The sequence below is a fragment of the Ambystoma mexicanum genome, chromosome 4p (genome assembly GCF_040938575.1).
Source record: "Ambystoma mexicanum isolate Mex_15411 chromosome 4p, UKY_AmexF1_1, whole genome shotgun sequence".
Lineage (NCBI taxonomy): Eukaryota > Metazoa > Chordata > Amphibia > Caudata > Ambystomatidae > Ambystoma > Ambystoma mexicanum.
In genome coordinates, this window is record NC_090927.1 from 797,512,053 (window position 1) to 797,538,333 (window position 26,281).

A 26,281-nucleotide genomic window follows, 5' to 3' on the forward strand; every position below is an offset into this window, starting at 1 on the left:
CACCATCCCTCAGCTCTAAGCTAAATGCAGGTGCTGCACACACTGCACTGCCCCATTGAACACACACACCATCCCTCAGCTCTAAGCTAAATGCAGGTGCTGCACACACTGCACTGCCCCATTGAGCACACACACCATCCCCCAGCTCTAAGCTAAATGCAGGTGCTGCACACACTGCCCCATTGAATACACCATCACTCAGCTCTAAGCTAAAGTGCTGCACACACTGCACTGCCCCATTGAACACACACACCATCCCTCAGCTCTAAGTTAAATGCAGGTGCTGCACGCACTGTCCGATTGCCTAGACGTCACCATGGAGATGATCGGAATGGGCTCCTTTTCTACCTTGTTTCTGCATTTAGAATTCTGCTGTTTTTACCACACCCACCTCCATTTCCCCGGGATTTTTTTAGCAACACCTCCAGTGCTCCATCTGGGGATTCATCGATTCTGGTGCTCCTGCCTCCTTTCCCTTTGTAAATGGCCTATTTTTATTTTACTTTAACATTACAAGTTGTTGCACAATACAGGCAAAGCTGTCACCCCAATCTTGGATATTTTCCAAGACTGTTGGTTTGACTTCCCAGGAGAGAAATCTGATAGGTTGAATGGTATGATACTATTTTAACTACTTCCCCCTGCAGTCCTCATACTCAATCATGCATTGTTTGCCTCATTGCACTAAATGACAGCATATCATGTATTGTCCATGTGTTCAACAAAGGTTGAGAAGGCTGTGGGTATTGATACTCACTTGTAAGGCGAGTCTGTGCAGCACCACAAAAAACCATCTCATGTGCAAAGAAGCGATCTACACATGCTCCACCTGAAATCTATATTAGAAAGTTAAAAGCTAGATATCTTCCTAAGATTCTGAGGATTTAAAAGGGCACAATTTCAGAGTACACGGAGAACCGAACCCCCAAACCCCACCTTGAAGTAGAGCTTCCCTTGCTGTGCTTGGCTAGATCACAGCCCCCTGGGTCACCGCATTCCTTAGTTTCCCACATACTGAAAAAAAGCCTGTACACAAGCATTGTATTGCCGCACACAGCCAAAAACAATTTTAGGGAACATTGCTCCCCATAGTGTAACAGTGCATTCATTGTTCCTCCTGGCCAAGGTATAATCTGTGCAAGCCCTGGGCAGCCCCATGCTGAAAGGCGTACCTAATTCCTTGTGCCCCTGCCTAAACATTACACACTACTTCATATCCCATCCAGTTCAAGATCAAGCATGGGGGAAATTAGTTTGACTCCATCTTGGTGCTATATCATCATCATGGTTGCTGCTGGTGTGGCCAACATTGGCATTGCCACTACGGTTGTTTGTGCTTTTGATGGGGGACCCTCTGAATACATTGGCAAATGTCCTTTGCCTATGGTAAAGAACATCCCTGATTAAACCTTATTTTTAATTAAGCAAGAGGAAATGAGGACTGGGTGTTGGCTGCAGGGACACTCCTATGACAAATCGTCAGAGCTAATGTAGGGAAGCGTCTGACTCCATTGACCGCAGTGCTGAAAGCCATTTAGAAATAATCATGCATGTGGTTCATTTTCCAACAGCACTACTTCTGGTGTTATTGACTAAAGTATATATTTTAGTATACTGTAGTAAATCATTTGGATTTAACCAGTCTCAAGAGGTGTTTGAAGGAGATCCCTAAACCCTCACAGATATTGCCATGTAATCACCAATCTGGGCGAATGCCTTCCTATATTGCCACACCAACTCCCCCTTTAAACAAGTGGCTGTGCTGCAGCAAGACATTTTAATATTGCCCAGGAGTTCTGCCATTCCAGATTATGACCAAAGTCAGACCTTTCTGCTCTGTCGACACGCTACGCGCACATCAAATGTCATGGACGCTGAGACTAGAGCAAGATTGTCTGGTTGCAGTAAACTTCTTATTAATGCCAGCATAACACATCTTTCAGATATAGGAGGAATCTGCTGGATCCAGTGAGTCTCAGCCACCCAAATCAGGTTGCTGTTCCCTCGGAGAAGCCAGGAGCCAGAGTCGTGCTGAGAAGAGGAGAAATGGGGTCCACAATGACGGATAGGTTTGTATGGATTTTGTGCATGGCTTAGGCGGTGACACTATACCCAGAGGCCCCAGCGAACAGGGCAAGGCTAAGGAAGGGAGAAACCACGAGGGAACGAGAAGCCCAAGAAGAAAAGCGACTAGTAGAATACATGGAAGAGAAAGAGGAGATACTAACCTCCTATATACAGCAGGCTGCAGACACCGGAAGGCAGTTGGAGTTTGAGAGCCCGCCCACTGGAGAGGATGTTGATATTGCTTCCTTACCTTAAAACCCTGGAGCTGAAACAAGGCTGGAGAAAGTCTCAATAAGAATCGAAAACCGCTAAAGAATTATTATTGGTTATTTATATCGCGCTTAATAATCAGAGGTTTCTAAACGTGGACCCGGGGATCGAACCTGTTGCTCTGCATCCACTTGCTGCCAAGGCGAGCATGTTGCCCCTGAGATGTGATCTCTATTTGCTGGCTCTATAACATTTATTTTCTCTTTAATATAAAAGAGTTGGCCACGTTTTACTTTGACTTCTCGTTTATCAATTCAGTGCTTTATCACATTTGGGAACAGTAGTCCTATCATGGGCGTAATTATAGGGGAGAAGGGGGGGGTTTGTCCCCCCTAACTTTTGTATCCTGCCTTATTGTTCCCCCCATCTTTTGGCAGGAGGGCAGGGGGCCGCATTGTGACCGCCGGCTGGGCTGACCCACATGCAGAAGCAGAAAATAAAACTAAGCTCAGCTGAGTTTTATTTTCTGCTTCTGCCAGATTGTAGCTTTCTCTCCTGATACTACAGTATACGATATTTCATTGGCTGTTTGTCAGCCAATGACATTCGTTATAGTGGGCATGTGGGCTGGATGATGATGATGCTGCTGCCTGCATGCATGCATGTGCATGGGTGGCACCTTCTGGAGTGTTCTGGGCGAGGACGAGGCACGTGCGCACTGCGCAGACAGTTTCACTGTCCCCCATGGTGACCCTAGGGGTGTGTGCCTTTTGCCGACGGTGACCAGTGCGTAAGCCTTGCAAGTTGCTTGCAGCCTTGTTGTTGTTGCGAGCACCCGAACGAAGATTCAGTGATCGATTTGCAAAGCACAGCGGGTAAGAAGAGTTTCATTCCCCCTGTTTTATTGCAGCGTGCTTTTCTTTGCCCTGGTCCTGGCGGCGTCCCGTACACAGCCTGCCCGGGAGGGGTAACAGTGGCTCCTCTGCTACAGGATAGATTCTGATGGTTCAAATTGCAGGGAAGCACACGCCCCCTCCCTCATGTCTCGCTTTGTCTCAACAAAGCATTATAATAAGCACTATTAGAGGTCGATGACCTAGCCACCAACCAAGTGCCAGAGGAAGGTCTATTGTCATGTAAGAGGTGCACATAGTTGGTAATGTTGGGCCCACAAATAGTTTGAGCGCTTTGAAACATTTGCCTGTGTATAGGCGCTATATAAATAAACATTACCATAATAAATTGGAGGCTAGCATAACATTGCATGTTGTGTGAATCATGACTCATGCACACGACTTCAAATTGAATTGTATTTTATATCACAGTGCAGATACAGGTTTAACACTTCAATGATATTTGCTTTGATTCATTTACCTCTACAGGCTGCTGCTGTAATTTCCCAAATCAGGATGAGGAAAATTCAAACTACAAGCATTCTATTTGCTTAACATGTTTCTATAGCAATGTATATAATGCCAGGTTCCTTTGTTGTATTATGTGTGTGCTTTGCAAGGCATTGCAATAACATATATGATTATTTAAGCCTTTGAACCTCCAAGCTTAACAAAAATATCTGTAAACTGGAGCCGAGAAGATACGTACATCGCACACTGGGCCACAATCCCGATTTTGCTACTGAACCCAAGTGTGTGATCCTGGGCAAATGTTTAATCTTAATATGTGTTAGTTGCCAACATTTGAAGACCAAGGAATTAATTGATTGTGCATCTTCTTTTTTTTAAATAAAAATCGAATTCACTCTGATGGGTTGCTAGACTAAAAAGTTACTACAAGTGTAATAATAGTAACCAGCTATGCATGAAAGCCCACCAAGTCATTGGGCCTCATTGTGAATGTGGCGGAAAGGTAACAACGTAGTGCTACTGGCGCCATTGTTACCTCTCCACCACATTACGAGTTCTGCTTGCCGGGCTGCACATGTGGTCTGACCAGGCGTGCAGACCGGCACCCGCGAGCAGTACTCGTGATTGCACCGGCACTGTTATTAACGGTGCTGGAGCAACCATGCTCCCGACCGCCATTCTGCCATGTAGGGCAGAATGGGGATCGGGAGGCCAGCCATGCCAGCACCCACGACTGGGCCATTACCGGCCCATTCATCTCGTAATGGGCCGGTAATGGCCCATTCGCAGGTCCCGGGGCAGGAAGCGAGTTTGGCAGTAGCCGTGCCCTTAATAAGGCCCGTTGTGTCTCTTGGCTTACACATGGAAACGTCTTTTTATTTCACTACCAGTTATGCCCCGAGTATCAAAGTCTGATGACAGGGGGGCGTGGCTAGGATGGCCATGTAACGGGACATGCTCCGGAGGAGCTCCTTTGATCCTGGGGAAAAAGTGCGCGCACGGATGCCTGCCAGCACTGTGAATTAACATCCGTGACTATGAAGGTGGGGGCCGCACTCGCTGAACTTTTGGTGCATGTGGGATGCACGGACACAAAGTTATACCCATTTGTATAACTGTGGGCCCCGACTCTAAAAATGGAAACAAAATGGCCGCGGGAACAAAGGGATCATCGAGGGTCATGGGCGCGCCGCAGTGATAACTGACGGAAGGATCAGACAGTACCTGCAATGGATTTCAGGATCCTGCTTTAAGCAACAGACCCGAAGGGGCCGTGGTGTGGAGAAGCGGAGGAAAGAAGGCGGACTGCCCAGGCCGTGCTTATGCTTTGCGAGCCAAGGGACAAGATCGAGACAGCAAGACGTCCGAAGAGGCGTGCGCCCGGAGCTCGAATACGCATAGATGGTAACTGACGAGACCCGCCAAGCGAACTCGCGGCTGGCGCTGGGCCCGCATTAAAGTGAGACCGAATTTGGGAGGTGCCCATGGAGGATACGTTGTAGCGGCGCACCCGGAAGAAGAACGAGCGAATGTTGCGCCTGGTGCACAGTGCTTGCTAACGGGCAGGCAACAGTGTAACGGAGGACCCTGGAGCTAACGCGAAGGAGTGAGAGGCAGCGGCAGTACTTCAGGACATCGCGGATCGGACTCTGGACACGCAGAGAGGTAGGAGAGATCCACAAGGGACAGCCGGCTGATCAAAGCAAATATTCCACGCATTAAAAGACTGCACGCTGGGCGGCCTGTACAAGATAGGCCGCTGGAGTTGCGAGGTGTGCTGGTACACAGGGGACCAGGCACGCCCCAGGAGGCAGCCTCCTAGAAGCACTGGAGGTTGAGGTAGAACACGATACTGAGGGGCCCAATAGTGACAGAACACGCTGAGGAGAGTGACCCAGGCCCGAAGCTGGTGGGACTTCACCACTTCTATTGAAACAGGCCAGTAAAAGAGGCCACTTCGGGACATTCGCAGGTTCCCAGACATAACATAAGGTGGGCCCCCTCCATCCGAGAACGGGGACAAAGCATTTTGGTCCGCACTGAGGGCTAGATGTCCTTGGGATCGACAAAGCGCTGAAAGAGGAGTGCAATGGGTCAGTGTGCGCACGTGAACACTGGCCACTGAAGAAGTAAGGCAGAGACCGGAGTCACGACACCGAGAGTGCGCAAGTACGTGGGAGGACACAGCCCACTCTAAGGTTGAGTCGAGCGACCAAGACACACATGGGCATAGTCGCTACGGCCTATTACTGCCAAGAGTGGCCTGGTGCCACGCAGACCTTTATGTGCGGGGAGGTGCAGCTGGCTTACGCCCGGACAACATGGCAGGATGTCTACTAAAGTTGTTAGACCCAGGACCAAACAGCCCATGATGGAGGCCTACACCAAGACGGCCCCAGGTGCAGAGGGAGGCAAAAGCAAGGAGAACCCCACGACCGAGGCGGAGGCACCAGGCACGATCCAAGAGGTTCTAGCAGCAATTGCAGACTTGAAAGTGGCCTGGGAGACTAAAATGGGCCTGGCAATGAACGAACTGAAAGTGGGCCTGGACCTCAAGATTGGAGCGGTCCAAGAGGAAGTGAACCTGCTGACAGGATGTGCCGACGATTGCGGAGTGCACCGAGAACTTGGAGAAGGAGATGGTGCCGAATACTGCGGCGTGCGCCGCACATGGATCAGAGCTACATGCCCTTGTGCAGCGGGTGGGCAACCTGGAGGACAGAGCGGAGGAGGCGGAAGGGCGTGCCAGATGAAATAACATACAAATTGTTGGCTTGCCGGAAGGAATGGAGGGGCCCAACCCAACAGACTATGTGGAAACCATCCTCCTGCAGGACATAACTGGCGGGGCGCTGACACAGGGTTTTGCGGTTGAAAGGGCGCACAGGGCCTTGACAAGACCACCCCCAGGAAACCCCCGCGACCGCTGATCGCAAAAATTCTGAATTATCGATATCGGGAGAAGATACTCGAATTTTTCCGGAAGGGATTAACGATCGAAAGGGGGTCGGCAAAAATCACGGCATATCCGGACTATAAGCTGCATGTACAGCGTAGCAGGATGAACTTTGGGTCGGTGAAAAGAAGATTAAAAGAAGCAGGCCATCGTTATATGTTGCTTTACCCAGCCAAGTTGAAAGTGTTCTACAAGAACAAATCCCTGTTCTTTGAGACGCCGAAGGATGCGATGGAATGGCTGGATATGTAGGGCCGCCCTCAGGAACCGGATATCCAGATGGGAGCTGCAGAAGATAAGTAGCACACAGCTATGTCCTCCATGGGGACATGGCTAAGGCATTGGGACTTGAATATAGAGTTAAATTAAGCTTGTGGGGAGTGCGCTGCAATATAGGCTGGTGGGATCCGCTGGGCACAACAACCCTAAACAGATTAGTGGGAGCACCTAGGAGGCATCCCTTGAACCCACTAGTACTACACCTAGTTAGGTCACTGTTAGATCGGTGACGCCCCGCGGGGTCCTAGTCCTCGGACGCTAGATAGGACCAGACGCGGGTGGGCCTGAGATCCAGGGATGGAGCTGGGCATTTGTTGCGGTAGGGTAGAGTGGGGGGAGGAGTTGGGTTGTGTGCAGTGGGGTGGAGTTGGGGTACAGGGGGGGAATTGGTGAGGCTGGGAAAGGTAAGAGTCGCTAAACGGGCCATCACGGGAAGCATCGGAGGGAGGAGTGAATTGGGAGCACACCGAGTAAATGGCATTGGGTAATCTTAGAGTGGTGACCTGGAATGTGCGGGGCCTAAACAGTTATTTAAAACGCAACAAAGTGATGCTGTATCTAAAAAGGATGCGTATTGATATACCCTTGCTACAAGAGACTCACCTCACGAAGGAGAAGCTGGAGGTGGTCAGGAGAAAATGGAGGGGCAGTGTCATGGGGGCCACGTATTCGACATATGCAAGAGGGGTGGTCACATGGGTGGCACGGCACGTGCCGTTTCAGGTGCTCAGTTCGACAATAGACCCAGAGGGCAGAATGGTGGTGGTGACGGGACTCCTGGAGAACAGTGAGGTGCACATCATCAATTTGTACGCCCCTAACCATGATACCGCAGTTTATTTTAGGTCCCTATACAGTAAGATTAGCCCCCTGGTGGGTGGTGCGATAGTGTGGGGAGGGGACTTTAATTGTACCCTGAATCCTAGAATAGGTAGGTCAGATGACAAATCAAGGAAGCCAGCGCCAGCGGCTAAAGCGCTGGGGACAATGTTGGAAGATCTAGGCCTAGTGGATGTGTGGAGGAAGCTGCATCCAATGGATAGACAATACTCGCACTACGCAGCACCACATGACTTGCACACGAGGCTAGACTGTGTTTGCAGCTGCCGAGATAATGGGAGAAATGATGGGTGTGGAATATAAGGCTCGGGTATTATCCGATCACTCGCCTTTGGTTGTAGAGTGGCGATATCAACCCCCCAGAGCGTGTATCCCGATATGGAGACTCAGAACTGAGGCGTTACAAGATGCAGAATTTCGAGAGGACCTGAGGGAGGCCATAGAGGAATATTTTGAAACTAACATGGGCAGTGTACGCTCTGTGGGTACAGTATGGGAGGCATTTAAGGTGGTGGTGCGGGGGGTAGCTATATCAAAATCTAAAGAGCTCCAAGGTGGCATTGAACGGGAACTTCAGGAATCAGAAAGAGAGCTGGAGGGTCTTATGCAAAATGAGGAGACTACCCGGGAGAACAGTGCCAAGATAAGACTTACAGTTAACCTGCAGTGGACTCTGGGGTAGATTATGCAAATTAAATTACAAGAAATACACGGAGAGGCTACATGCAGGGGGGGATAAGCCGGGTAGATTGCTGGCCTGGCTGTACAAGAGCGAGACCCTACGCTCAGTGATCAGAGAGATCAGGAATGCGGAAGGCCGAACCCGTAACACCCAGGAGGGGGTAAATGAGGAGTTCCTCAAGTATTACGACAATTCTATGAGGACACAGGGGAGGATACGAATCAAGACATACTGAGAACAATAGAGGATATAGGGCTGCCCACCCTGGATGACAAGGACGTGCGTATCTGGATGCCGCTGTCACCTCGGACGAACTGGAAGTGGTGATCCAACATCTGCCCACATGTAAAGCGCCCGGGTCAGGTGGGTTGCCTAGCGAGTTTTACAAGACATATAAGCAGGAGCTACTTCAGCCGTTGCTTGACATGTTTAATGAAGCCTATGAGCTGGGGGAACGGCCATCGTCCCTCCGCGAGGCAGTGATCATCCCACTTCTGAAACCAGGCAAGCTGGCCATGGAGTGCGGGTCCTATAGACCCTTGCCCATGCTCAATCCAGACAGTAAAATACTCACGGCAGTGCTAGCCAATAGGTTAAAGAGGGTGATTGGTAAATTGATACACCCAGATCAGACGGGCTATGTCCCTGGTAGGAATATCACAGACAACCATAGGAGGCAGCACCATATCATTGATTACACTGGGGAAGACACGGGCGAGTTGGCTATCGTGTCGCTAGACGCGGTTAAAGCCTTTGATTCGGTGCGGTGGCCATGGATGAAAGCGACCCTGAAAGGATACGGAATGGGACCTGGATACATCAGGTGGGTTCAGATGTTATATAGCACCCCGGTAGCGAGAGTTAAAATGGGATCCGCAATTTCAGACAAATGGCAACTCGGCAGGGGGACCAGACAGGGATGCCCCTGGTCACCCATGTTATACATACTGGCATTGGAGCCGCTGGCAATATGCCTGCGACAACAATACGGGGAGGTGGGGATTCGTACGTTAAGTGACATGCACCTGATATCGCTGTATGCAGATGACATGCTCCTCTATTTGCGCTACCCGGAGGAAAACCTGCAATATGTATTGGAGGTGATGGATCGTTATGCCACCCTCTCGGGCATATCGGTGAACCCCAGGAAGTCTAGTTTGTTCCCCTTGGGAAGGTATAAGAGTGTCCCGTTAGAGAGGCTGCCTATCCTGCAAATACCCTGGCAGCCTGAGACATTTAGGTATCTGGGAGTGAACATTTGTCATAGGATAGAGACAGAGCACGAACATAACACAGAGAAAACGATCGAGGGAGTTAAGAATAGTATGGTGTTCTGGTCTAGATTACCCCTATCTATGAGGGGGAGAACAGCTCTGCTCAAAATGATGGTTTTGCCCAGACTCATTTTTTTGTAAATGTCCCATATTTGATTCCCAGAAGCTTTTTCAAGAGACTTCATGGTATGTGCAGGAGCTTCATATGGGGCAACTCCAGGAACAGAGTAGCCCTGTGGAAAGTACAGAACTCGTGTGACAGGGGGGGCATAAACTTGCCGAACTTTAAGCTTTATTATCTGGCGGGGCAGCTGTTGTTTGTGGCCAGGTGGTTGTCGTCAGAGGACTCGGCAGAAGCTAGACTTTTGCAGGGCGACTTGGCTCCATACTTTCTGAGAGAGACGGTGTGGCTACAAAAGAGTAAAATGATGGGAAGAGGGAGACTATTGGAGCTGGGTTGGGAGGTCTGGCGCAGGACGTGGAGAACGATGGGTGATCCGGATCCGCTCTCCCAGCAGGTTCCGCTGGTGGCACTGTGTGGAAATGACTCTCAATTGCTTGAGGTAGTCCGTAGATACTGGGAACCGATGGGCTTGGCCACTCTCGGGGATATATGGCAGGAAGGGGAGGCATTGGAATTCCAGAGGTTGCAGGAGGAGACAGGGGTGCATAGAGGCCAATGAAACGGGTGAGGGAGAGGTGGCCTGAGACGGTGCTGGCGGGAGAACCTGATGCCGCCCTGGAAACGATGTATGTCGTCTCAGAGGGCGGGCACGAAATATCCAGGGTATACGAGCTCTTGAGAACAAAGGATGGGAAGGAGCTGCTTCAACTGAGGCAGGACTGGGAGGAGGAGGTAGAAGGACTCATGACAGAGGAGCAATGGGAGAGAGCTCAAAGGTACCATAAAAAGGTGTCCCGAAATGCGAGACTCCAACAGATCCAGTTGTATGTCCCCCATAGGTCTTATCTGACCCCCGGGAAAATAGCCAGGTTTGGAGGCTCGGACACACAGAAATGCCCCAGGTGCGGGGAGGTGGAAGCGGGGTTCCTACACATGTTCTGGGCCTGTCCCGAGGTGCACAGATTCTGGGACGAAATAAAGACTAAGATGGCCGGTGGGGGAGTGGTGCTGGATGTGGGGTCGACTTGGGCATGTATGCTCGGGATTTTTCCCAGGCCACGTAATCTAAAGCACATAAGCAAGATGAAGGACCTGGCTTACATCCTGGCCAAGGGTAGGATCGCAATGGGTTGGAAGGCGGCCCACAGACCCAGGGTGGAGACATGGTGGGCGGACCTCCTGAGATGGGCGGAAGCAGAATCAGCAGTATGGTTTGAAGCCGTTACCGGGGGGGGTGAGGAGGAAGTGGGCCCCCTGATAGCCTGGTGACAATTAGTGACCTCTATGGTAAACCCCCACCAGGTTAACTATGAAACAGAAGACTTGGACGAGTCTACAAGCACTGCGATTCCCGAAAACGCTCCTGTAGATGACACGGATGAGCCGGCTCAAGTTTATGGGGTTGGTGGGGGGAGGTCGGAGAATAACACTGTATAATGTGACGGTTTGACATTGATTATGTACGTCCCGAAAAGCTGTATTGTTTGTTGGTTTTGTTTGTTTAAAATAAAATAAATTAAAAAAAAAAAGTCTGACACTCCTTGTAGGGTTATTTTCTGAGCGGTTACTTCTGACCAATACAAATGCAAATGCAAATGATGGCATCTGCATGATTTTAGCTGCACAGGGCGTCGGAAATCCTTGTGCTGTCCTTTGTGGCCCTCTTTAGGTAGAGGGGGAGCAGGCTTTTTTACTGTTGTCAATGCAGTGAATTCTAAAGACCAACTGTGGTGTTATAAATTTGAGAAGACTGGCGTGTCTTTAGAATTTAATTTTAAAAATACCCATCACTCTTATGAAAGTTCTAACGAGCGCGTCAGCAATGGACTCTTGTTGTGTAGTACTTTAGTCTTATCCCTCAGTGCCAACGTCTGACCACTCCACTCGCCCGTTTTTTTCAGTTGTCATGATGTCCCCCCCAACATTTTCAGCAAAGTTACTCCACTGAGCCCTATGTTAAGGCCTCTGTTTAATGATTTTAAACGCAATACAGAGATATCTAGCACAGTTCTCTTGATTTGAAAAGGTAAAAATGCACTTAATAACTAGCTTTTTCATAAGGAGCAGTACGCTGAATTACACACTGGAGACATGTAGAGGCAACAGCTATACATCAGCAAACACCTTTATTGCAGTTACAAGATCATGATTACTTCATTCACTTGTCAACAAAATCCTGAAGGTATTGTTCTGATGGCTTTCAGGTATGCCATGTTGCGGTCAAGCCATCTTGCAGACAGGGAAACCCATAAAACGCACTCTTTCCCTTAAGGGCTGACTCACACCAGACATATGAAGAGACTGGAGACAACCGCTGTAGATCAGCAAACGCCTTTATTGGAGTTACAAGGTTAATGAGGTAGCCAGGGCTGGCCTTCTACATGAGCAAACTGGGCGTTGGCACCAGAGCACCAAACTAATATGGTTGAGGAGCATGGAGGAGCTTTTCAAAATCTCCTTTGTGCTGGCGCCTCAGTGGCCATGGCGCCCAATGTAAAATGAATGGCTCCCCCATGCTGGTGCTGCTGGGCACCCAACATAAGTGAAAACCTCCTGGCGCGCCAGCATGGTGGAGCAGCTTTCCTGTCAAAGAGGGTGCTGCTGCCACACCAGCACGGGCAGCCTTTCAGAGGCTTCCCTGAGCTGGCATGGTGGTGGCATCCTATTAATGTGAAAAGTACCCCGCTCCCAATGCTGGAGCGGGAAGCTTCTCACTGAAATAGGGTACCACTGCCAACAAAAAAAAAGGAATACTCTGGACTCCCCCTCCTCTTTGGGGAGTAGAAGGGTGGCCAAACCAGGCGTTTAACATAAAAGCAGAGAGCATTTTGGGGTACATAAGAATACTGATGTTCCCAAAATGATCTTTGCTTTAATGCATGTTTCAAATGTGAAATGGTGGGCAATCTTATTAAGAATGCCCTACATTTTTATTTTTGAACATGTCCGTGATCGTGATTCAGCAAGAAATCCTTTTGAGCGAGTAATGAAAATTGCGCTCTGCTGTTTTTATTGGTCACAATACTCACCCTAACAAAAACGTCTGTAAACTGCAAGACATGTGTACCAATCTGGACATCATTTGAACAGGATGTGAGGCTGACTGTTTCTGCATTGAGTCTCCTGTTTTCTAAAGCAGATTTGTGAGTTTCCTGGCTCAGCCATAATCCTCCAAACAGAAAAGCTTCCCGCTTGTGCCGGAAAGCCTTGAAGAGCTTCCATTAGCTTGTGCGTGGAGAAACCAGCCTCAAATTTGTTTTGTGGGTGAGAGGTGGTCCCTAGTGATCCCACAATTGTAATGGCTTACTCTAAAATTGAAGTATGTGACAAAACAGGTACAGATACATTAGGGACGTCAAGTCCCATAATGCTTTAAGTACTGGGACGAACAAGAAGAGCTCAGAGGTGCAGAACTCTGATGTGCCGTCTGATGGCTCTAAAGACCAACACCTCAGCAGGATTAGTGACTACTTAAGACACCCTCAGGGTCAGGCCAAGAGAACTAGTCAGCCGTGTGAGCAGCAGCAGCAGAGAGAAGATGGAGAGACTGCTGCTTCTTTTCCAGAGTGTAGTGGTCCTGAGAGAGTTGAAAAAGTTGTGGCCGTGAGGTGCAGAGGTCATGCAGTGGGAAGTGGTGTGGGGGATGACTGTCCCGTGGGATAGAGGATCTCTAGTTCTGTGTGGTGCCCCGTTGGCTGGCAAGCACCAGAGTGTGCTAGGAGTGAAGCGGACTCCTTGCACAGAAGGCGCAAGTATTGGAGGGGTGACCGGAGCGGTTCGGCATTTAAATCCTGGCGCGGGAAGCAGAAGTTGAACCAGCAGTGGGTGGGAAGGACACGCAGAGGAAGACCAGTGAGTTTGCCTATGCAAGGTGATCTCGGGGGGGAGGGGGACTCTGTGACAGACTGCTGTCTGGGAATACATTCTTTGAATACCAAACTAATGAATTAAAGTAGTTTTGGAATAATTCTTACATTAATCGAAATGTGAAACCGAAATAATATATTAATTGTTACCAAAGTAAAGAGAGGGCAATACTTGATCAAGAGAACCAGTATTGCCTAAGCCAAAAGAAGGGGATAAGACCTGAAAAAACTAACAAGAATTGTCAAAGTAAAGATGGGTCAATACTTGATAAGGAAATCCAGCATTGTCTAAGCCAAAAAGAAGCAATCATAAATAAGAGGGAAACATGTTTTCCTAGCGAAAGAAAACGAAATAAAAGATGTTATCAGCAGTTAATTGGTGAAGCAGAAGAAACCCAAAAGTGACAGGGAAGAAGCCCTCCTTGCAATCCTCATCAAGGGGGAGAGGAAATTAACCTGCATTGCATGTGGCAAACAAGTCAGAGGAGCAAACGGCATCAATGGGTATTATGTCCTTTTGAAAGAAGTTACAAACCTCAATGTTGTTGAAGGTTGAAAGCCTTTATGAAGCTTTGAAGTTAACCTCATCACTGAGTATTGATAGTATTAGTAGGAGTGCTATCCTGGCAGGCAAGTATACCAGGAAAGGGACTTTTTAGTGGCTATTCCTGGCAGTTTAGTAAACCAGGAAGAAGATATTTACTTTATTGTGGCTGAAGGTTGTGGTGAAAAGTGGCAAGGCCACTAGCTAGAATGTAATGATTTGAACTGTGGTAAAAATTCATCCTGACAAAATCTTATTACGTATTTTGAACAATCAAAGAATGGGAAGATAAGTCTTTTGGGTTTTGTTGAAGCAGAAAATTGTGACCACTTTGAACAGTAATCTTGGAAGAGAACTTTTTGTTATACTTTCAAACAGACTTTGAATATTGAAAAATACATTCTTGACTTGAACTTTGGTCTACGACTCTCCTGCTTTGATCCTGGGGAAGGGAGAAATGACCCAGATTACACAGAACCTTTGTTATAAAGCTGTGTTTGTTAATAATTATTACATTGTTGAGTTTGATCAGCCATCTGATAATACCTGCATGTTTTGTTGTGTATAAGTGTGAGGGACGGAAACCTTTTTATAATGTTTTTTTTAGTCTTCGTTTAATAGGCAGGGAAATCCTCTTTAGTTTAAGGAAAGTGAGGCGTTTTTCTCACCCTTATTATTTAAATAAAGATGGCTACTTGTGAGAAAACTATGTGTCCGCCTCGCATTACTGACCCTTCACAATTTGCAGTCCCTCCTCTCCATAGAGACATTTAGGGTCAGCATGTTTCCATGTATAAATTACCTCTCCACAGTAGAATGTGCCATCTGCCTATATATACAAATTCAAATCTAGTTCTCGTGTGCCACAGAGTGATGAGATTGTGAAAGACCTGGGTTTAGTTGGAGGGTTTCATGGCCATCGGAAAGAGATTGTGGCTTTTCCATTACAACATTTGGTGCCGTTTCTGCAGTTTAAGTCGCCTTCTGAAAAGCAGAAAATAATCCCTCTAAAGAGAGAAAAATACTGACTAATAAATCTGGGTTTACGGGCTTGCACACGCAGAACATTGTAATGCTACCCATCCAGTATTTTAATGAAGTAAATCATTCTAGTCTTTGCTTCATACACTTATTTATGTAATGTTGCAAATAGTTGGCAAAAAGGCTCCTGTTGTATACTGTGCCACTATGTCTTAAAAAGTGGTCCATCTCAGGCTTGGTGGTGCAATCTCAGTAAAGTTACCGGTAGGTGTATGTTAATGCTATGACCTGAAATATTTTGTGGCACTTAAAACATGTAACATAATGTGTGCTGATTAGAGAAAGAAATTGATAAGTGATTTGTTTTAACTTGCTACAAGGGAATTAATAATCAATTACCAGATGGACAGGTTAAAAAGGTATGCGCTGACAGGAATGATAACTGGGGCTTAAGGAATTTGGGCTAGCGACTGTGAATGAGAATGAGTTTACATATATAGATATTGTGAAACGCATCATGCAAGAAGTAATGTTTTTCTTCATCTATTCAGATATACCACAATATTAGATACCCTGATGAAAAGAGCTGGAATCATGTGTCCATGTGCATCTTGAATGGGGGAAGTATACGCGCGCCAATCGATGAGCGTAGCAGTAATGGTACGTCCTGAGCTTCCCTTCTTCTGATTTTCCATTTTACTGTATTGTTTTTTTTGTTTTCTTTGTTAGCTCTCATTATTTTCTCTAGTTATTTCATTAATAATGTATTGCATAATTCTGAATCAGCTGCCTATGATCTTGACCTTGAAAATGTTTGACAGTTTTTGTTGAAATACATTTAGGAATTAAAATGAGATCCTGGTACAGGGCTGTTGGGGCAGAGAAAATAAAGCAGCAGAGGTTTTCGTTGTTACAGTTAATTGGTCTCGAAAATTAGATCATTGATCTTTATTAGGGATGTATGGGACTAGAGTGGACGAGTGAGAGTACTTAGCTTAAATTGTTGGCCTGCAGCCTCTGACTTCCTCCCCATTCTTCACCCTCAGTGCTGTGGGGCATAAAACGCTATAGCAAGCGCAACATTACCTCATGTTGTGGCAGTCCAGTAACGCATGCAACTCCCTGTTGTAAGGAACTAGTGGTGGCAACAGTAAAGACAGACAAAAGTGATCACAGTTAAAGGGTGTTTATTGAACTTTAGAATGGGTGAGATAAATGCCTAATCTAGACCTAAATCTCAGATGGGAGCAAGCTACGCCATCAAATAAGAGTAAGGCAGTCCTAGTGGCGTCTTGTCAAATAAAAAGGGCCTATACTAAAAAACCTATTGCCAATCCTTACCACTAAATTCCAAAAAGTGTGTGGGATAATGTTCACTAGAAAACAAAGAGGTGTTCACCAAATGATAAGTCAGGATGGTATGGCTGGGTCTCCCTTGCCCACGTTTGAAGCACGGGACAAGGCGGGACTTCCAAGCACAGCACACTCCTGGGCCTCGTCAGCATGAGGCTTACCGTTCAGGTTTAACAACATCAAAACCCTCAGAGGCGAAGTCTCTTTCCTGATGAAGTATCTTGCCTTAGAAGGTCTTCTGCTTAACAACGACAAACAAAAGTTTCCTTCGGTACTCTGGTACCTTGGGCGATTGCTCTTCGCCCCTTGGATCTCGCTCTGCCGGGCTCAGATCCTTCTTGCAACTTTGGGCTTCATCCGTCTGCTTCACTACAATCTTTCAAATATTGCTTGCATGAGTCAAATGTCCTTTTAAACAATTCCCCACTCTGGACAACCCTCGACCGGGTTTACTCTTGTCGACACAATGTTCACGGGTGTATTACTCTTGATGTATCTTAATCAAATAAACAAAAGTTCTCTTGGTGGTCTTCCACCTTGGGCGATTGCTTCTTGCCCCTAGGATCGCCCTCTGCCTGGCTCGGATCCTCTTTGCGACTTGGGCCTCCCTCTGTCGTGTTCACAACAGCCTTGCTTTAACACAGTCATGTATTCTTAACACGGTTCATGTTTTACTCAATTTCACCTGAAAGCATAGTTTCCCTTCTCCTAGCTTTCTCTCAGCATCCCTCTTTCGGGTTTACACTGGCCTTATTCCACAGTTCACAATGTTATCAGAAAGCAGGGTTCTCTTTCCCTAGCTTTCCTCTGGCAACGGGTCAGAGACTTTCGACTGACATAACCCTTATAGGACCACTCTGACGCCTCACGCCACCCTTGTCCTAGGGCTTCTGGTTCTTGTCATTTCAAAGAATAGGTCTCGGTCAGAGTCTTTCGTATGAGTGCCCATGTGACACCGGACCCCTCTGAACATGGACCTCAACTGGGCTTTCTCTACAGTTCAACCACATACACAAGTTCTTATTTTTTCTGATTCCTTGCATTAAAAAATGTTGCTACTTGCAACCTTGAGCTCAACCCAGTTCGGTTTACTATCAGTTTCCTCCGACTCACCGGCTGTGCTGAACCCGTTTGCTTCTTTGTTCTCCGGAGTCGCCTGTGCTGAACCTGTTGGCTTCTTTGTTCTCCAGAGTCAAGGATAGTACCACGCTAGCCAGCTTGCCTCTCTGCCTGCGTTATCAAAGCAAGAGGCCCCCGTGTACCATTGACTTCTGCTTCTTTGCACGCCAACTGTTGCTCAGGGTCTTATGCTTTTCCTTTCAAAGGCTTCGCGGGTCTGATGTGAAAAGGACAAGGGCAATCCCCCCTCTGTCATCCTTCTAGATCTCAGCGCCTTTCTTCTCCTCTTAAACTGTTGCTTTGTTGTAGCTGTCTCCTCGTGCGTTCGGCCTTGCTCGAAGTGTACTTTTGTGCTCCACTTTTATCCCTGTGGGGAAGGTAAAGGGCCATCAGGTGTGCGTGATTGCCAATTGCCTGACTCTGCCTGATCCGTGGATTGGGACATGTCAGGTAAATGGCTCTGGTGTTAGTCTGTTGTCTGTTATTGTGCAAGAAAATGTTTGTGTGGGAAGGGGGGGCGGAGCCTCTAAATATCCTACAGGATAGGATGAGGAAAGGTGTTACAGAGAAGGGGATACTGCGTCTCAACCCTTGGTGTCCAACTACCACTACCCGAAGTCCCCTCGCCCAGGTGATCCTCCCCCACTGGTCCACCCCCAGGAGCTGGATCCAATAGCATTGGCTTTGTCCTGGCCACCTGGATGACAGATCCCCAGGGACTAGTAAGTGAGACAACGTTGGCGTTTCTCACACTGTATAGTAACCCAGTGCCTTGCAGCAACAGTACTGTCTGATATTATATTAACATATATTATCAGCAGGCCGCAAAATGTATACTCACGATTGGCGAGTGATAATTACATTGGGGCGAGTAAAAAATGGTGTGAATGTGCTAATTAACCTCTACAGGCACGTTTGTGTGTGAATTAGACAACATTCGGTTTGAAATCCAGCAGAACCCTTCAACTGCTGGAGCTTCTAGATGGTGCGGTCATGTCTGTGTGAAGAAGCCCCATCATTACTTGAACGTCAATTGATTGTAAAGGCCCTAGAGTTTTTCATATATGCACGTGAATAGGGTTGTGTAATCTGTACCTACTTCTGATGCCTGTGAGGAGGAAAGAGAAAACGGGTGATCAAAGCAGCCTGTACGACAACTTCAGGCTAACATTTGGCTTCATGTAAGTATTTAGTTATGAGCCCCCCGTCCCTTACCACCTCTGGCGGCACCCCTACTCCTCCTGCAGTTTGTTTCAATGGTAAGGCCAGTGCCTCTGCTAAAGGATCAACGTGGGAAAGGGGAGGAGTCAATGATGCAGCTTTGCAAGTTGTCCGTGGGGGAGGGAACAAGCGTTGCAGGTCAGCTGGACACCACAACACACTACACCAGTCAGCTCCAGTATCCCTTGGCAAAGTTAAATTCTCTTGAAAAGCCCTTCGCAGGGTGCCCAATGTCATGTGCTATGCCCTATAGTGTCCGAAATACAGTGAGAGCTGAAAATCACCTTGAGCAGCGCCTTTGGCCACAGCCTGGCTCAAACACAGTGTTGAACCCTTATGCCCCATACTTTGTGCAGTACCTTCCTAAAACCAAGCAATTTATAATTCCAAACAGCTGCACTTTTGGCTTGCCTGCTTACGAGTCATACATCCATCAGGGAAAGATTTGGGGGTGCCAATGGGTGTGGGGGATTGGTTTGCAGGAGGTCCTCTCCCTTCTGTGTGTTTAGATGTCAAAACCCCCTTTAGTGGATACAATTCATGAAGTTTGTATTGCTGTAGGGCAGCAACATCAGACAATGACACTGCATTCTGCCAACATACCCCCTCCAGCCCTATTCAAATTTGATAAAACCAAGGTCTTCATACAGTGAGGCTCTGCCCTCTTTCACTCACCCTATCAATAGCTTTAGGAAAATGCACTTTCTAAACAAAAAATAGCATTGGCAATTTTTTGGGGGGGTTAATTTTTTTAAAAATGGGTTAGGGTGTTCGCGATGTAAACAAAAAAGAAAAAAAAGAAAGGGGGCTTTGAGAGGGTTATCCCCCCAAAAAAACAAAAAAAAATTCGATAGATGTTTTTTTCGAGAAAAAAAAACGTGGCAAAAAACCCTGCGATGAAAAGTGCGGCGATGAAATCACGTAGAACCGATTGCAGAGAAACTCATTGAATTCTTGAAGTGGCTACCAGAGCTCAAAACCACCTCTTGGCCATCCGTGAGAAGGTCACACAGTCCTGTTTCTGCTTGGAGTTCTGGGACTTGAAGTTTTTCTAAATTTAAAAAGGGAAAGAAACTACAAGTCCCAATATCCAAAGTAAAAGAAACAGCCATGTGTGAGAGGATGCCCCTCTCACACATGGCTACAGGAAACCTGAGATCTCCACCTGATTCTCAAGGGATTCCTTAGCATTCCGTATTGCTTGCACTGACATATGACAGCCAGCCGGAAGCTCTGCCACTGATACCAGCTTCTAACTGTGTACTGTGACGTATCACAGGATTCTGTCTTTTCTCCCCAAAGGGGAGCCTTTCATTTTGAGGCTAGGGAGGTGAGCCTGCTAGGTAACACCCTCCCTAGGGGTAAAAACGAGCGGGACCTCACCTGGAGAGACTCCTCCTTTGGGGACAAGGACTCCCGTTCCATTGAACTCACTAAACCTAAGATCACTGCACCTTCTTCAATCAGAATCCATGACGCAAGACATCAAGAACAAGTTAAAGTTTGTTATTGTCAACATGAGAGAAAACTTAAAGAAAACTGGAATGAAGAAGATTATGCAAGCCATATTGAATGAGAGTTCGAAAGGGAAGAAGGACTTGTACGAAATGGTGGTGTGACCTCAAGCGAGAAGTGGTAGACCGATGGGTCCATAAACAATGCCTACGCCACGGTTGAAGAGTTGACCGAGAAGGAAGCGATTGGAAGCAACAGTATCATGCGTTGCTGAAAAGGCCAGAAGCCGTTTTCACAAGAAGAGAAGCAGAACCCTGTCCACATAGGACCCCAGTGACGTTACCCCCTACAAACACAGGTAACAGGGAAAATGGGAGACTGAAGTGATAGCTAATCATTACTGGAACGCTCAGACTCGTCCTAGTCACAAGGAGGTATTGGAGCTACTGAGAGAGTAATAAACCTTACTGCTATGCTCATACTCGCCCCAGTCAAAAAGGAAGTATTGGAAACACTGAGGGGCCGATTCATGGAAGAAACGTGCACCGAAAATCTTCGCGCAAGCAGGCGCAAGCGGAAAAAAACAGGCGCACGCGTGCGATTCATGGAAGTCCCTGCGCGTGTTTACCACGGGATGTGCGTCAAACCCGTGCATGGCGCACACGTCACTGCAACATCCCAAAAGACGTGCGCGATGCGCACAGTGAAAGCGCACAACCTCGGCGCATACACCAGAAAGTGGGCGGAACACGGGGCGTAACGCGCGGAATGGGGAACAACTCGCGAAAACAAGGGCGTAACTGGGGATGTACTGCAGGGAAGCAGACGGAACGGCTACACGCACCCGAACCACACGTATTCATGGAATCGAATAAGGCAAAGCCACGCACAGCGAAAGACACGCACAAGCCGATACACGTCCGCCACACGAAGGCAGGCGGTAGCGTCCCTGCGCATTACAAAAGTGGCAACATACAGCAATTGTGCGAGCGGGGCACATTTATTTCGGGGTTGCGCGGGAAGTTACACACGCGAATGAGCGGGATACGTGTATTCCGGGGGTTCGCGGGAAGTCACACATGCGATCTGGCCTGGGGGAGCGTGCTACGTGTATTCCAGGGGTTCGCGTGAACTTTCTCACGCGATCGGGCCTGGGGGAGCGGGGTACGTGTATTTCAGGGGTTCGCGTGAACTTTCTCACGCGATCGGGCCTGGGGGAGCGGGGTACGTGTATTTCAGGGGTTCGCGTGAACTTTCTCACGCGATCGGGCCTGGGGGAGCGGGGTACGTGTATTTCAGGGGTTCGCGTGAACTTTCTCACGCGATTGGGCCTGGGGGAGCGGGGTACGTGTATTTCAGGGGTTCGCGTGAAGTTTCTCACGCGATCGGGCCTGGGGGAGCGGGGTACCACTCACCGTCTGCCTTGCGTGTAGAAAAACGCGTAGCCAACACCCGCTGTGAAGTAATAGCGTGTGAACCCCAACGGATGAAAAACACACGCACCGCACGAAAAGCACGTACAGAACATAAATGCACGCGGGATCACCAAGCCCTGCCAGGGCAACGCCCGTGCGCAAAACGTCACAGACGCGCTTACGCTGCAAGGGCCTTTGGTCCAATGAAATCGCGTACGCGTGCTGACGCGCTTACGCGCTAAGGGCCTTTCCTCGATTTTCACGCTGACGTGCAGGATTTTCACGTGCCAAATCACTCCGTATCAAGCTGGCCACGCGAAAACACACGGAAGACCACGCTCCTGCCCAGAAGGCCGAATCACTGCCCCCCAGTGCCCCGAGCAGCCTCCCACTTGCCATCTGCTGCTGCCTGCCTGCTGCCACCGTGCCCTGCCATTTGGTGCCTGCACATCAGCCATCTGCAGGGGTCCAGTTGCTGTGTCCACCCCTGCTGGTACAGAAGACTCCCGACTCGAATAACATCGCTCCACAGCCCAGCCCCAGGACCCAGTTGCCCACCCACTCCTGCCCCTGGGGTTGCCATGTCGGGCACATCCACATCTGACCCCAGTGGCAACCCCCGGCCAGAGGGGCAGAGGGGCACCAGCTTCACTGCCACCGAAGTTGGTGTCCTGGTGGAGCAAGTCCTGGGGCAGTATGATGCCCTCTTCGGATCGTCCCGCGCCAACAGGGTAGGACGGGAGAGGATCTGGGCCGACTGTGTGGTTGCCATCAACGCGGAGGGGGTGGCAACCCGCACCATCCAGAAGGTCAAGAAGCGCTGGGAGGACTTGAGGTCCAGGACCCTCATGAAGGCCCGGCGCCTCGTGGAGGGGGGCCGGGGCCGCATGAGTACCATCCAGTTGAGGGTCCTGGAACGCGCACACCCAGCGCTCCACGCCCAGGTCCTTGAGAGGGAGACCCGTCTGGAGTTGAGCGGTAAGTGGCGAAGCATTGCTGTGTGAGACAGGGCATGTTGCAGTGTGCTGGTTGTCTGATACTTGCCTGCATGTGTGACATAGGCCATGTACGCATGTATGTGTGCAGGGACATCATGGGAATGCATGTGCGACCTGTAATGTGTGAACCGCATGGTTGTTGCATGCGTTTGAATGCGACATGGGGAGCCCTGTGCAGATTGCACACATGAGAGCATGGCAGTCTCTGTTCCTGGACATGGGTGGGGGCGAGGGATGGGTGCTGATGCCAGATACATATGTGGTATCCATGTGTGTGTGCCTGACCTGCGTGTCTGTGACTTGTGAGTGCCATGGATGCATGACACATGTCTGTGACAATGTACAGATTCACTGATGCAGCATAGTCATCCTTGTATGCACTGTGATTGGGGTGTACGGGGCCAGATGGATGTGACTGAGGTGAAGTGTGTGCATGTGATAGGCATGACCCATGATGCATGTGAGTCCCATTACATTGTATGATTCGAGAGTCCATTGGACATGCATTGAAATGTCCATGGCACGCACCATGACTGTCACTGTGTGTGTTTTGCCTGGACTGACACATGTGTTGTGGTGTGACATGATGGAAGTGTACTTTGACAGTGGCACTCATCTGCTATTGCTTCCTGTCTAGGGGACCATTCTACAGTACCCTGATGCTTGTGTTCTATGTCTCCCTCTACGCAGCGGCTAGTGAAGGAGAGGGCGGAGACGGCGCTGTGGAGCAAGGCGGCGGGGATGCCCCCACGGCTGCAGCGGAAGGGGTGGGTGAGCCCCCACAGGGGCCTGCTACGGCGGTAGACGGCGAGGAGCCATCCAGGTTGGTGGTTTCCACAGAGGAGAAGGAGGCCGCCACTGAGGCGCACATGGGGCCTGGTGGGGGCATCCCTGCTGGTGCAAGTGGTGCAGTCCAGGGGCAGGGGCAGGAGGCAGCACAGGTCACCGTGGAGGGGCCTGTGCATGTCGCTGTCCCTGAACCTGTGGGTGCACCACCTTGCACCAGCAGGGATGCCCCGTCCCAGGCCCGTCCGCAGGTAGAGGGGATGTCCATGTCATCTGACTCCCCTCCACCTGCGGACGAGGGGACCCCTGGCCGTGTGGAGAAGGTCCTGATTGGGGTCGCGATGCGCACGGCTGTGATTCGTCATGCCGTGCGTGCTTCCCAGGAGGAGCACGCACGTCATCACGAAGAGCACCGTGCCGACGTGGCCCAATTGGGATCGGCCATGTTCGGGGGTTTCCTGCATGTGTCGGCCAATCTGGCGGCCCTCTCCTCCTCTGTGGAGACTATACGCCAGTCGTTCTCCTTGCCGTCTTCCGGCCCAGATGCCACCAGGGCCCCCTGTGGACCTGCCCTGACCAATGCAGCCAGCTCGGTGGGGATCCCATCCCTGCCACAGTCGGGAGTCAGAGGTCCAGCAGGGGTGGACAACACAGCAACTGGACCCCAGCAGATGGAGGATGTGACGGCATCATCGGGCAGGTCACGTGCACGACGGCGTCGGTGGTTTCCATCATCCTGGATGCCGTCGTGCTGGCAGAGGCAGTGGCGTCGGAGGCAGCAGCAGGCTCGACGTGGGAGGCATCATGGCTCGGGGCCATCAAGATCAGAGGGGCAGGCATCGGCCCGAGGGCAGGAGAACCCTGGGATGGTAGTGTCTTCCGTGTGGGAGCAGTTGGTCCAGCGGATAGGTGCGGAGCGGCAGCGGGCGGAAGAGGAGCGGCTCACCATGGTCAGGGCGGAGTTCTCCATGCGTCGGGCGTTGAGGCGGGCTGAGTGCCTCGAGGAAGCTCGCAGGGAGTTTGAGGTGAACATGGGGTTATCCCTGCGAGACCTCGGGGCCAGGACAGAGTCCCGCCTCCAGGACATCGACATGGAGTTCGATGATGCCCTGGCCGGCAACATCACAGAGTGAGCCGCAGGACTTGCCCGCTGCCATTGTATATAGTTATATAGTTAGTGGTAGGTTTCCTTTTTAATTATTTTTTTTTTATTTGGTTGCGATTGGACAAGCGCCACTTTTTTGTATATAGTTCAGTTTTTAGTTAGTTGACATAGTTAGGTTTCATTTGGTTGGGCTCATGGACCCGGGATTGTCTTGTAAATAGTTCTTCTATGGATTTTTTGATTTTTTGGATTTTTTTCATGGACATTCATCTTCTTTTTGTTGTTTTGCTTTGTGGTTTTTCTAATTTCATTTCCATTCTAGTTGATTTACAATACATTTTTATTTTCATCCTTCAATGTGTCGTATCATCTCATTACTTTCATGCATGTCATGTTGGGTGTTTTAACATTTACTTGCAGCCATTGTGTGTGACAGACATGTGTTCATTTGCATTATTTACATTGGGTGTGTAACATGTAATTGCCTTTGATATGTGGGTGGATGTGATAGTTGGTTGGGCCTTTTGGCAGGGGAGGATGGCCATTACGGACATGATTGGGGATTGTTGGGACCCAGGTGCAGGGGGGCATGGATGGGACATGGGCGAGGGCCTGGTGGAGGGTGCCCCACAGTGCTGGGGGGTGGGGGTGGTGGGGGACATGAGTTGGACATGGGCGGGGGCCTGCTGGCAGGTGCCCCACAGTGCTGGGGGTGGGGGTGGTGGGGGACATGAGTTGGACATGGGTGGGGGCCTGCTGGCAGGTGCCCCACAGTGCTGGGGGGTGGGGGTGGTGGGGGACATGAGTTGGACATGGGTGGGGGCCTGCTGGCAGGTGCCCCACAGTGCTGGGGGGTGGGGGTGGTGGGGGACATGAGTTGGTGTTCATTAGTTCAAGGAGACATGTGCCTTTGCTGGGGGGCATGCCCATGTTGGGTGGGCTGCCTGCGGGACATGACCAGGGATGCAGGGTAGTCCCCTGTGGTGTGGGCTGCCTGCAGGGGCCGTGGAGGGTGTACAGGGAACACCTGGGAGGACCCACACTGTCAAATCACATGTAGGACTCCCCGGCACCCCTGAAATACACGTACCCTGCTGAAATCGCGTGTAAAACTTCCCGCGCACCCCTGAAATACACGCGCCCAGGCTATTCGCGTGTGGAACTTCCCGCGCACCCCTGAAATACACGCGCCCAGGCTATTCGCGTGAGAAACTTCACGCGAACCCCTGAAATACACGTAGCCCGCTCCCCCAGGCCCGATCGCGTGAGAGACTTCACGCGAACCCCTGAAATACACGTAGCCCGCTCCCCCAGGCCCGATCGCGTGAGAAACTTCACGCGAACCCCTGAAATACACGTAGCACGCTCCCCCAGGCCCGATCGCGTGAGAAACTTCACGTGAACCCCTGAAATACACGTAGCCCGCTTTCCGTGCTGGTACAGGGTTAGCGCAGCCCTTTGCGCTGGATTGGGGATTTTGATGGCTTTTCCCTGCGCGGAAGGCGTTCTTGGGGGCGTAACTGGCGCTGCTGCAAGGTCGCTGCGCCACTGTGCGCCACGGCTGGTTTTGGTGGCTGGAATCCATGAATACGCTGTGCGCGGAAATGGGTTTTGGCGCACGCGGCTGGCGCAGGGATTCGCA

At 49.7% G+C, this 26,281-nt stretch overlaps 1 protein-coding gene across 1 annotated transcript in view; it reads left to right on the plus strand.

The window, feature by feature from the left end:
- NT5E (5'-nucleotidase ecto) overlaps positions 1 to 26,281 on the plus strand; it is a 1,024,615-nt gene that overhangs the window by 707,327 nt on the left and 291,007 nt on the right. The window contains exon 6 of the mRNA XM_069606337.1: positions 15,739 to 15,847. Within this exon, the coding sequence (XP_069462438.1) occupies positions 15,739 to 15,847 (109 nt within the window). The remainder of the gene's footprint in view (positions 1 to 15,738; positions 15,848 to 26,281) is intronic.